The sequence below is a fragment of the Dendrobates tinctorius genome, unplaced genomic scaffold (assembly GCF_039654945.1).
Source record: "Dendrobates tinctorius isolate UK_male_01 unplaced genomic scaffold, ASM3965494v1 ptg000143l, whole genome shotgun sequence".
Taxonomy (NCBI): domain Eukaryota; kingdom Metazoa; phylum Chordata; class Amphibia; order Anura; family Dendrobatidae; genus Dendrobates; species Dendrobates tinctorius.
In genome coordinates this window covers 17,846,122-17,858,603 of record NW_027361810.1, presented here as the reverse complement: position 1 = coordinate 17,858,603, position 12,482 = coordinate 17,846,122, and the positions used below count along the sequence as shown (strand labels likewise).

At 41.3% G+C, this 12,482-nt stretch overlaps 1 protein-coding gene across 1 annotated transcript in view; it reads left to right on the top strand.

The window, feature by feature from the left end:
- The window catches only part of LRP1B (LDL receptor related protein 1B), a 1,871,059-nt gene that overhangs the window by 1,273,603 nt on the left and 584,974 nt on the right, over nucleotides 1-12,482 (top strand). The window contains exon 27 of the mRNA XM_073545568.1: nucleotides 11,222-11,466. Coding sequence (XP_073401669.1) covers nucleotides 11,222-11,466 — 245 coding nt within the window. The remainder of the gene's footprint in view (nucleotides 1-11,221; nucleotides 11,467-12,482) is intronic.

Genomic DNA, 12,482 nt, shown 5'->3' with positions numbered 1-12,482 from the left:
ATACTACATACTACATACATGCTACATTCATACTACATATATACTACATGCAACATACATACTACATACATACTACATGCAACATACATACTACATATATACTACATGCATGCAACATGCATACTACATATATACTACATGCTACATACATACTACATATATGCTACATACATACTACATATATACTACATGCATGCTACATACATACTACATACATACTACATATATGCTACATACATACTACATGCTACATACATACTACATATATACTACATATATACTACATGCATGCTACATACATACTACATGCTACATACATACTACATATATACTACATACATACCACATACATACTACATACATACTACATGCTACATACATACTACATATATACTACATGCATGCTACATACATACTACATGCTACATACATACTACATATATACTACATACATACTACATACATACTACATGCATGCTACATACATACTACATGCTACATACATACTACATATATACTACATGCATGCTACATACATACTACATGCTACATACATACTACATGCTACATACATACTACATATATACTACATGCATGCTACATACATACTGCATGCTACATGCTACATACATACTACATACATACTACATGCTACATACATACCACATATATACTACATACATACTACATACAATACATTCATACAATACATACATAGACATACAGTACATATAACATAGAGTAACATACTTACCAATACTTGTCACATTGTTCCCCGAAGCCATTGTCTTTTACGGAATAAATATTAACATAACAAACCACAAAAATACTCACCCACGATCCGAAGCAGTCCACGAGTGTGTCCCACGACGATCTTGGGTAGAGAACTGCAGCATCAGCTGTTGCTGCCGTTCTCTACGGGCTGCAGGAATCCAATGACGGAAGGTAGGTATCCTTCCGCACTGTATTCCTCCGCCACTTAAAAGAAAAAAGTCCCTAGTCTCACTTTATGCCATTGCTGTGTGGGAAATTCCCATGCAGCAATGGCATAAAGTGAGACTAGGGACTTTTTTTTTTTTTAAGTGGCGGAGGAATACAGTGCGGAAGGATACCTACCTTCCGTCATTGGATTCCTGCAACCCGTAGAGAACGGCAGCAACAGCTGATGCTGCAGTTCTCTACCCAAGATCGTCGTGGGACACACTCATGGACTGCTTCGGATCGTGGGTGAGTATTTTTGTGGTTTGTTATGTTAATATTTATTCCGTAAAAGACAATGGCTTCGGGGAACAATGTGACAAGTATTGGTAAGTATGTTACTCTATGTTATATGTACTGTATGTCTATGTATGTATTGTATGAATGTATTGTATGTAGTATATACACTCACTGGCCACTTTATTAGGTACACCATGCTAGTAAGGGGTTGGACCCCCTTTTGCCTTCAGAACTGCCTCAATTCTTCGTGGCAGAGATTCAACAAGGTGCTGGAAGCATTCCTCAGAGATTTTGGACCATATTGACATGATGGCATCACACAGTTGGCGCAGATTTGTCGGCTGCACATCCCTGATGCGAATCTCCCGTTCCACCACATCCCAAAGATGCTCTATTGGATTGAGATCTGGTGACTGAGGAGGCCATTTGAGTACAGTAAACTCATTGTCATGTTCAAGAAACCAATCTGAGATGATTCGAGCTTTATGACATGGCGCATTATCCTGCTGAAAGTAGCCATCAGATGTTGGGTACATTGTGGTCATAAAGGGATGGACATGGTCAGCAACAATACTCAGGTAGGCTGTGGCGTTGCAACGATGCTCAATTGGTACCAAGGGGCCCAAAGAGTGCCCAGAAAAAATTCCCCACACCCTGACACCACCACCACCAGCCTGAACCGTTGATACAAGGCAGGATGGATCCATGCTTTCATGTTGTTTACGCCAAATTCTGACCCTACCATCCGAATGTCGCAGCAGAAATCGAGACTCATCAGACCAGGCAACGTTTTTCCAATCTTCTACTGTCCAATTTCGATGAGCTTGTGCAAATTGTAGCCTCAGTTTCCTGTTCTTAGCTGAGAGGAGTGGTACCCAGTGTGGTCTTCTGCTGCTGTAGCCCATCTGCCTCAAAGTTCGACGCACTGTGCGTTCAGAGATGCTCTTCTGCCTACCTTGGTTGTAACGGGTGGCAATTTGAGTCACTGTTGCCTTTCTATCAGCTCGAACCAGTCTGCCCATTCTCCTCTGACCTCTGGCATCAACATGGCATTTCCGGCCACAGAACTGCCGCTCACTGGATTTTTTTTCTTTTTCGGACCATTCTCTGTAAACCCTAGAGATGGTTGTGCGTGAAAATCCCAGTAGATCAGCAGTTTCTGAAATTCTCAGACCAGCCCTTCTGGCACCAACAATCATGCCACGTTCAAAGGCACTCAAATCACCTTTCTTCCCCATACTGATGCTCGGTTTGAACTGCAGGAGATTGTCTTGACCATGTCTACATGCCTAAATGCACTGAGTTGCCGCCATGTGATTGGCTGATTAGAAATTAAGTCTTAACACACAGTTGGACAGGTGTACCTAATAAAGTGGCCAGTGAGTGTATGTGGTATGTATGTAGCATGAAGTATGTATGTGGTATGTATGTAGCATGCATGTAGTATATATGTAGTATGTATGTAGCATGTAGTATGTATGTAGCATGCATGTAGTATATATGTAGTATGTATGTAGCATGTAGTATGTATGTAGCATGTAGTATGTATGTAGCATGCATGTAGTATGTATGTAGTATGTATGTAGTATATATGTAGTATGTATGTAGCATGTAGTATGTATGTAGCATGCATGTAGTATATATGTAGTATGTATGTAGCATGTAGTATGTATGTAGCATGCATGTAGTATGTATGTAGTATGTATGTAGTATGTATGTAGCATGTAGTATGTATGTAGCATGCATGTAGTATATATGTAGTATGTATGTAGCATGTAGTATGTATGTAGCATGCATGTAGTATGTATGTAGTATGTATGTAGTATATATGTAGTATGTATGTAGCATGTAGTATGTATGTAGCATGCATGTAGTATATATGTAGTATGTATGTAGCATGTAGTATGTATGTAGCATGCATGTAGTATGTATGTAGTATGTATGTAGCATGTAGTATGTATGTAGCATGCATGTAGTATATACAGTCATATGTAAAAGTTTGGGCACCCCTATTAATGTTAACCTTTTTTCTTTATAACAATTTTGGTTTTTGCAACAGCTATTTCAGTTTCTTATATCTAATAACTGATGGACTCAGTTATATTTCTGGATTCAAATGAGGTTTATTGTACTAACAGAAAATGTACAATCTGCATTTAAACACAATTTGACTGGTGCAAAAGTATGGGCACCCTTATCATTTTCTTGATTTGAACACTCCTAACTACTTTTTACTGACTTCCTGAAGCACTAAATTGGTTTTGTAACCTCATTGAGCTTTGAACTTCATAGCCAGGTGTATCAAATCATGAGAAAAGGTATTTAAGGTGGCCACTTGCAAGTAGTTCTCCTATTAGATTCTCCTATGAAGAGTGGCATCATGGGCTCCTCAAAACAACTCTCAAATGATCTGAAAACAAAGATTATTCAACATAGCTTTTCAGGGGAAGGATACAAAAAGTTGTCTCAGAGATTTAACCTGTCAGTTTCCACTGTGAGGAACATAGTAAGGAAATGGAAGAACACAGGTACAGTTCTTGTTAAGCCCAGAAGTGGCAGGCCAAGAAAAATATCAGAAAGACAGAGAAGAAGAATGGTGAGAACAGTCAAGGACAATCCACAGACCACCTCCAAAGACCTGCAGCATCATCTTGCTGCAGATGGTGTCACTGTGCATCGGTCAACAATACAGCGCACTTTGCACAAGGAGAAGCTGTATGGAGAGTGATGCGAAAGAAGTCGTTTCTGCAAGCACGCCACAAACAGAGTCGCCTGAGGTCTGCAAAAGCACATTTGGACAAGCCAGTTACATTTTGGAAGAAGGTCCTGTGGACTGATGAAACAAAGATTGAGTTGTTTGGTCATACAAAAAGGCGTTATGCATGGAGGCTAAAAAACACAGCATTCCAAGAAAAACACTTGCTACCCAGAGTAAAATTTGGTGGAGGTTCCATCATGCTTTGGGGCTGTGTTGCCAATGCCGGCACCAGGAATCTTGTTAAAGTTGAGGGTCGCATGGATTCAACTCAGTATCAGCAGATTCTTGACAATAATGTGCAAGAATCAGTGACAAAGTTGAAGTTACCCAGGGGATGGATATTTCAGCAAGACAATGGTCCAAAACACCGCTCCAAATCTACTCAGGCATTCATGCAGAGGAACAATTACAATGTTCGGGAATGGCCATCCCAGTCCCCAGACCTGAATATCATTGAACATCTGTGGGATGATTTGAAGTGGGCTGTCCATGCTCAGCGACCATCAAACTTAACTGAACTGGAATTGTTTTGTAAACAGGAATGGTCACAAATACCTTCATCCAGGAACTCGTTAATAGCTACAGCAAGCAACTAGAGGCTGTTATTTTTGCAAAAGGAGGATCTACGAAATATTAATGTTACTTTTATGTTGAGGTGCCCATACTTTTGCACCGGTCAAATTTTGTTTAAATGCAGATTGCACATTTTCTGTTAGTACAATAAACCTCATTTGAATCCAGAAATATAACTGAGTCCATCAGTTATTAGATATATGAAACTGAAATAGCTGTTGCAAAAACCAAAATTGTTATAAAGAAAAAAGGTTAACATTAATAGGGGTGCCCAAACTTTAACATATGACTGTATGTAGTATGTATGTAGTATGTATGTAGTATGTATGTAGTATATATGTGTTATGTATGTAGTATGTATGTAGTATATATGTGGTATGTATGTAGTATGTATGTAGTATGTATGTAGTATGTATGTAGCATGTAGTATGTATGTAGCATGCATGTAGTATGTATGTAGTATTTTTTTTTTTTTTTTTTTTACATTTAACACATTAGCCGGATGATGGGACTACTACTGTCCCATCATTGGCTAATGTGTCAATCACTGTCATGGTAGCAGGCATCGCCAGATGGGACTTGTAGTCCCATCGGACGATGCTTGCACAGACCCCCGGACATCAGCACAGCCCCCCGGCAGGCCGGCACAGCCCCCCGGCAGGCCGGTACAGACCCCCACAGGGTGCACAGACCACCGGCAGGCCGGCACAGCCCCCCGGCAGGCCGGTACAGACCCCCACAGGGTGCACAGACCACCGGCAGGCCGGCACAGCCCCCCGGCAGGCCGGTACAGACCCCGGGCAGTCCACACAGCCCCCCGGCAGGCCGGCACAGCCCCCCGGCAGGCCGGCAGAGACCCCCGGAAGGCCCGAAATGACGGCGCATCATGATGCGCACACACCGCGCATCATGATGACGTTAGGCTGTCAATCAACTTTGAACTTCCGATTCCGATGCCGACTTCCGATATTGAAAAAATATCGGAAGTCGGTATCGGAATTCCGATACAGCAAGTATCGGCCGATACCCGATACTTGCGGTATCGGAATGCTCAACACTACCCACTATATTTACGCCCTGCTCGTGGGTTTTCTGTGCTGTTACGTATAGCGAGAATTATTTGAATGAGGAAAAACATCCAACCATAAGGGTATCCTGTGGATATAAAGAAGTCATCAAAAACTGGGTCAGAGGAGATTGTCACAAATTGGTCTGAAGAATAGATGCTGAACAGCCAAGCAAACTGCAGTCAACATGTCTGAACCCACAACTTAACATTCCTTAGCACGGTTAAATAAAGCAGCAGGTGACCAACCTCAATGCAAACACTGTCGAAGGGAAATAGAAAGGTGACCCAGTTGGCAAAAGAGAGTAAAAATTGGATCACTGAGCCATGGAACAACATTGGTCAGATGAATCCAGATTTCAGTTGTACCGTGATAATGGAAGGGTCAGAATTTGGCACAAGCAGCACGAATCAATTAACTCTTCCAGGCAGGTTGTATTCTTGGTACAACCTGACTTTTATGATACCAGTGGATGGATGACCATTTCCTGTCAGGCTGATAGGGGTGGAATAATGGTGTGGGCAATGTTTTCATGGCATACCCTGGCTTTTGTGATACCTGTGGATGGATGACTATTTCTTGAAAGACTTGTAGAGGTGGAGTAATGTTGAGGGCAATGTTTTATTACCCTCACCCACAAAGCCCTCCATGGCTCAGCACCACCCTACATCTCCTCCCTTGTTTCAGTATACCACCCTACCCGCACCCTCCGTTCTGCTGATGACCTGAGGTCAGCATCCTCAATAATCAGAACCTCCCACTCCCGTCTCCAAGACTTTACACGTTCTGCGCCAATTCTTTGGAATGCACTTCCCAGGTCAATACGATTAGACCCCAATCCCCACAATTTTAAGCGTGCCCTGAAAACGCATTTATTCAGACTGGCTTATTGCCTCAACACATTAACCTAATCTATCCCTGTGTGGCACAGTCAAAGGTTTTACCATAACCAGGTTCCCCGCATCATGCTCCCATATGCTTTATGCATCCATTAGCCCTCTGTATCTGTACTGTTACACACTTAACATTATGGCTGGTCCATACAATCAGGGCAACTGTTACCACCCACCTTTCGTGTCTACCTCTTTCCTCATAGATTGTAAGCTTGCGAGCAGGGCCCTCATTCCTCTTGGTATTTGTTATAATCTATGTGATCATTGTTATTCTGTAATGCCTATCATCTGTACAAATCCCCTCTGAAATGTAAAGTGCTGTGGAATATGTCAGCGCTATAGAAATAAAATTTATTATGATTATTATTTTCATGGCACACCCTGGCTTCTATGATACCTGTGGATGGATGACACTTCCTGTCAGGCTGGTGGAGGTGGATTAATGGTATAGGCAATGTTTTGATGACACATCTTGACTTCAATGATACCTGTGCCTTGATGACATCTCCTGTCATTCTGATGGAGTAAAGGTGTGGGAAATGTTTTCATGGCACTTCCTTGGTCCTGTGATGCCTGTAGATGGATAATCACTAGACTGGTGGAGTAATGGTGGTGTGGGCAATGTTTTCACATCACACCCTAGTTTCTATGATACTCGTGGATGAATGATTGCATCTTTTTAGGCTCTTGGAGGTGGATTAATAATACACGGAAAGTTTCCTTTGTGCCCACTGGCTCCTGTTATACCTGAGGATGCATTACCCTTTCCTATCAGGTTGGTGGAATATTAGTATGGCAAATGTTTCATGGCACACTTTGGTTCCACTTATACCTGTGGATGTACATTTGGACAGTATGGCTTAACTAAGCATCCTGGAAAGCCAAGTATATTCCTTTAAGGCTAAGTTCACATGTAGCGGAACTCTCGCTGAAATTACCGCGAGAGTTCCGGAATTCCATTCCGCGGGAAAATCGCATTTTAAATTCCCGCGATTTTCCCACGGAAAAACTAGCATTTTGCAAGCGTAATTAGCTTGCAAAATGCTAGCGTTTTGCAAGCGATCTGTAGCATCGCTTGGAGAATTGATTGACAGGTTGGTCACACTCGTCAAACATAGTTTGACAAGTGTGACCAACTTTTCACTACTGAGGCCGCCTATGCAACATCAGTAGTAAAAGATAAAATGTAAAAAAAATAAAAAAAATAAAAAATGGTGTTATTCTTACCTTCCGACGTCCCGCGCAGCCTTCCCGCCTCTCTCCACGCTCCCGTTCCCAGTAATCCTTTGCAAAAATGCCCGCGATGACGTCCGTTCTCGCGGGATCACGACATCTCGCGGCTATTCGCGATGACGTCGCGCGAATGACCGCTAGACTTCGTGATCCTGCGAGAACGGACGTCATCGCGGGCATTTTTGCAAAGGCTTACTGGGACCGGGAGCGTGGAGAGAGGCGGGAAGGCTGCGTGGGACATCGGAAGGTGAGAATAACAATATTTTTTATTTTAAATTCTATTTTTTACAGGGATATGGTACCCAAAGCCTGGAGGACTGTCTCCTCTCCTCCGAACCGTGGGTACCATCCGCAATTGTTCTGCTTACTTTTCGCATGGTGTGCACAGCCACATGAGGGAAGTAAGCGGAACAATGCAATCCTATGGGTGCGGGATTGCCGCGATTCTGCAAAATTAATGAGCATGCTGCGTTTTTTACCGCAAAACGATTCCACCCCGGTAAAAACCGCAGCATTAGCACAGCATTGCGAAATCCCATAGGAATGCATGGGATGCTTATTTTTCGCTGCAAAATCGCGCGATTAAAACTGCAGCGGAAACGCGAAAAAAACGCCACGTGTGAACTCAGCCTAAGGCAACTGTTTACCGTAGGGCAGCCAGATAGCCGATATACATCATGCCACAAGGGTCATGGATTGTTCCAGGATCTTGACTGTGAGTTTCCTTCCCTGACATTCTTAGCACCTATATTTATATAATAAATATCATATTTTGGAGCAGGTAAAATGGGCTTTTCAGAGTATATCAATTGGACTTCAGTATATATATTTATAATCACTATTAGTTTTAGCAATTTTTCTAGGAACTACCAAAAATGTTCGACTTCATAGGCTCCCACTGGGTTGCAGTAACGAATGGAGCTTTACTTACCCTTCTTTGCTCCAGATCCAAATCTTCTGCCTCCGATCTTTATTGACAAGTTGTAGTATTGATGTCACTACAAAAAAGCTGCAGCCAATCACATGGTAGAGCCCCAGAGGTCAGTGTTTGGCTGCAGCTCTGTTCATGTGACGCCATCACCGCAGCCTGTCAAAAAAGACCGGGGGCAGCTGGGAAGAGTAGATGATGTAGCAGTGGATTGAAAGTAAATCTTTTGTAATTTTTATCCAGTGGGAACCTATGAAATAAATAAAAAATCCTGAAAAACTCCTTTCTGGGATTCAGGATCTCCTTAAATGCAGATTTGACAGTTTTTATGCGGCTTATAAAAATAATGAAAAGTAGTAATAAGGTGTAAGAGCAGCTTTTAGATAATCTTTAGCCTTTATTTCTTTATCGTATGCATGAACCAATCTTTGTAACACAAATTTTTAACTCTCAAGTTGACCTAAGTATCTCCATCCTACCTTTTTCTCTGCCGGCACATTACCTTTGAAAGTGTTTGAGACATTGCATCACATTTTAAGAGAAGAAAATTCTGCTTAATACAGACTCCAGATTTTACGAACAATTAAGCTCAGTATCGACATTAGGACCAAACTGTACAGCAACAGGAATGATATTTAACAAACTAGGTAAAAAGGCTCTTATGCAATTAATTCCTTATAGAGGTCACAAATATTATATGTACTCTGGGAAAAGTTTTTTTCCTGGGCTGCCTGTTGCCTCTCTGTAGAATAATAGTTTTTTTGTAAGAGCTGTCATTGCAGTAAAAGTGGGGGAAGGGAATTGACAACTTCTTTCAACACATTTATAGCTCTGACAAGCTATACACAATACACCCGCACTACCTGCTATAGTGATTGATGCTAATTTAGTGATTAAACTGATTATTGCAATATAGGCCTCTTAGATTGGCCTTTACATTTATTAATAACTAGATGGTGGCCCGATTCTAACACATTTGGTATTCTAGAATATGTATGTAGTTTATTTATGAAGATTCCGCGCCAATATCGCTGATTGCGGCAAATCTGTGCTGCAGGAGATGACCTACGGCAACAGTCAGGAGATCAGCGGCTAGCGCCACAGATCTCCCGACAGTAGCGGTGGCGTGCGTCATTCGATTCGCGGCCAGACTGCGCCTGTTGCTGATTGGTAGCTGCCGGCCGGGTGCGATCAATCAGCAACGCAGGATTTCCGTTACAAACAGAGAGACAAACAGAATTAGATGATTATATAGTAGATAATAATTTGATTTAGATAGCGGCATTATATTTACTTCAACAATTACCGAGTGACACATAATTCAACAGTAGGAGGAGTGAGGGCCCTGATCGTAAGCTTAAAATCTATAAGGAAATGGAGGGGAGGAACACAAAATGTAAAAGGTTCTTGTCATGTGAGGTCATGTATGGTCCAGCCATCATTATAATATATAGGGGGTTTCTGCTAAAGCTTATGATCCATCACCGGCCAGTATCTGTCTATGTACAGTGACCAAGTGCTACTGTGCACAAGGAGGACGTGGAGAGAGATCAATAAGAAGGACAAAACTCTCTAGGGGAACAGGTAAGAGTTAAATTAGTGCATTGAGGTGACAGACCTTTCTAAAAAGATGTGTTTTTAAAGCACACTTAATAATGTAGGGGATATGTTAACCTATGGTCTGGGGTAGTGCACTCCAGAAAACTAGTGCAGCATGAGAGCAGTCTTGGAGATGGGAGTGGGAGGTCGATGTTATGGAGGATGTTAGTCTTCAATTAGTTGCAGAAAGTATTCTGCAACTAATAGAAGACTAACATCCTCCATAACATGGACCTCCCACTAAGCACAGGTAACTGATAGATGGGGAAGAGCAATGGAGTGGTGCAGAACTGTGAAGAGTTTTATGGGTAAGAGAGAAAAGTTTATATTGTATTCTATAATGGATGGGTAACCAGTGTAACAACTGGCGCAGGATGGAGAAATCAGTCTAGCAGCTGGACCGAAATGTGACCCAGACAGCTGCATTCATTATGGATTGGGCACGAGAAATTCTAGTAAAAGGGAGAGCAATAAGTAGAGAAAGTCAGTAATCAGTATGAGAATGAATTTAGGGTTTTTAACATGATTTCCTAAAGCCTTTTAACTTTCAGACAAGGGCTTATTCAAATTAGGGGTTGGTGGGAATATAGATACCCAATTTTTCAAAAGAGACATGTTTAACAGTTGCAAAGATAACTCACTGAGTCTCGCATAAATTGTGTAATTCTTGGCTTCTCCTGTGATGGCATTGCACAGGAACTGAACACTTGATATCAGGTTGCTCCCAGAGTGACAACAAAGAGTATGGTGAGTTTAGCTTATAGTTGTACAAAGCTGACAACTTTTTTTTTTAATCTTTTATAAAAAATTAGAAAAATTGTCAAATTAAATTAATCATTAGATTTACTTCAATGAATATGTAATGTATTCTTCTAATTTATGTTTAGAATTGTTTTTGTTTCTTGTAGAATTGGGAGAAGACTAATTATGATATGTCTATTTTTGTATATAGGTCAGATGCTATATATTCTGCTCTCTATGATGGAACCTCCATGAGGGAAATTTTACGGGGTCATGAATACCTTTCCCACCCTTTTGCCGTTTCCCTGTATGGCAGTGATGTTTACTGGACAGACTGGAGAACTAACACTTTGTCTAAGGCAAATAAATGGACTGGTCACAATGTAAGCGTTATACAGAAAACCAGCGCACAGCCATTTGATATTCAAATTTACCATCCAAGTCGCCAGCCTCAAGGTAAAGTTATATGATATACATATGTTTATGATATATTTCTTCTGTTCCAAGTGCTATATAGATAAATAAAATGATTATTTGGAATAACAAGGCAAAATAATAAATATCACTGAATGTAAGAGCTATAAGCCTGCCATACACATTAGATGGCTGTCGGCTGAATAATGATTCGGACCAATTGTTCAACCAGCAGCCATGTCTTCAGGTTCCCCAACATTCAGAAGCACTCGTTTGACTAAATGCTCCTGTGTTCTCCACGGGAGTCATCAATAGACATTTCTGGTTTCAATTTATCTCCTCAACACAATATGATTAGCAGTCTGAAATTTTAAATGCCGGATCAATATTTTTCAGGGTTTCCATGCACGTTAGATTGTGGGTCAAACCCATCAGTATTGGCTGGTTCAGACAACATTAGTGTAATGTGCATGGGGGGAGTTTTCTACTCTGTGGTTTTTCTGATAACTTTGTCCTTAACTCCTTAAGAGCACTTCCTGTGGCTTGGCATGGTATTGCAACATTAATACTTCATAGTGCATTAAAAATGTGTAATATTCATTTCACTTGATTATGTAGCACCAATATCTCATGTCGTTTAATTATGTTATCAAAATTCATACAGTCCCCGCCCCCAATGGAGCTTCCAATACAAATTATCCAACTGAAGCACAGACCATGTTTTTGAAGTGTTGGAAAAAATCAGTGTACCCTGAAGAAAACGGACACAAACATTGGAGATACATACTGTACATACTCGATTGGTCCCACTCAGGAAGAAGGCCCAATAAAAAATCTCTTGATAATATACCCACTTTTTTATATGCACTTTTAAATGGGGTGTTAAGGACTTTAACATTGATGACCTATCTTCAGGATAGGTCATCAATGTCTAATTGGTGGGGTTTCGACTTCTGGCTCAGTCAACTGTAAAGTGTTCGTGGCTGAGTACTGCACATCTGCCACCTTTTCAAATTAATAGGAAGTGGATGTGCAGTACCCACCCGGAGCCACTATAG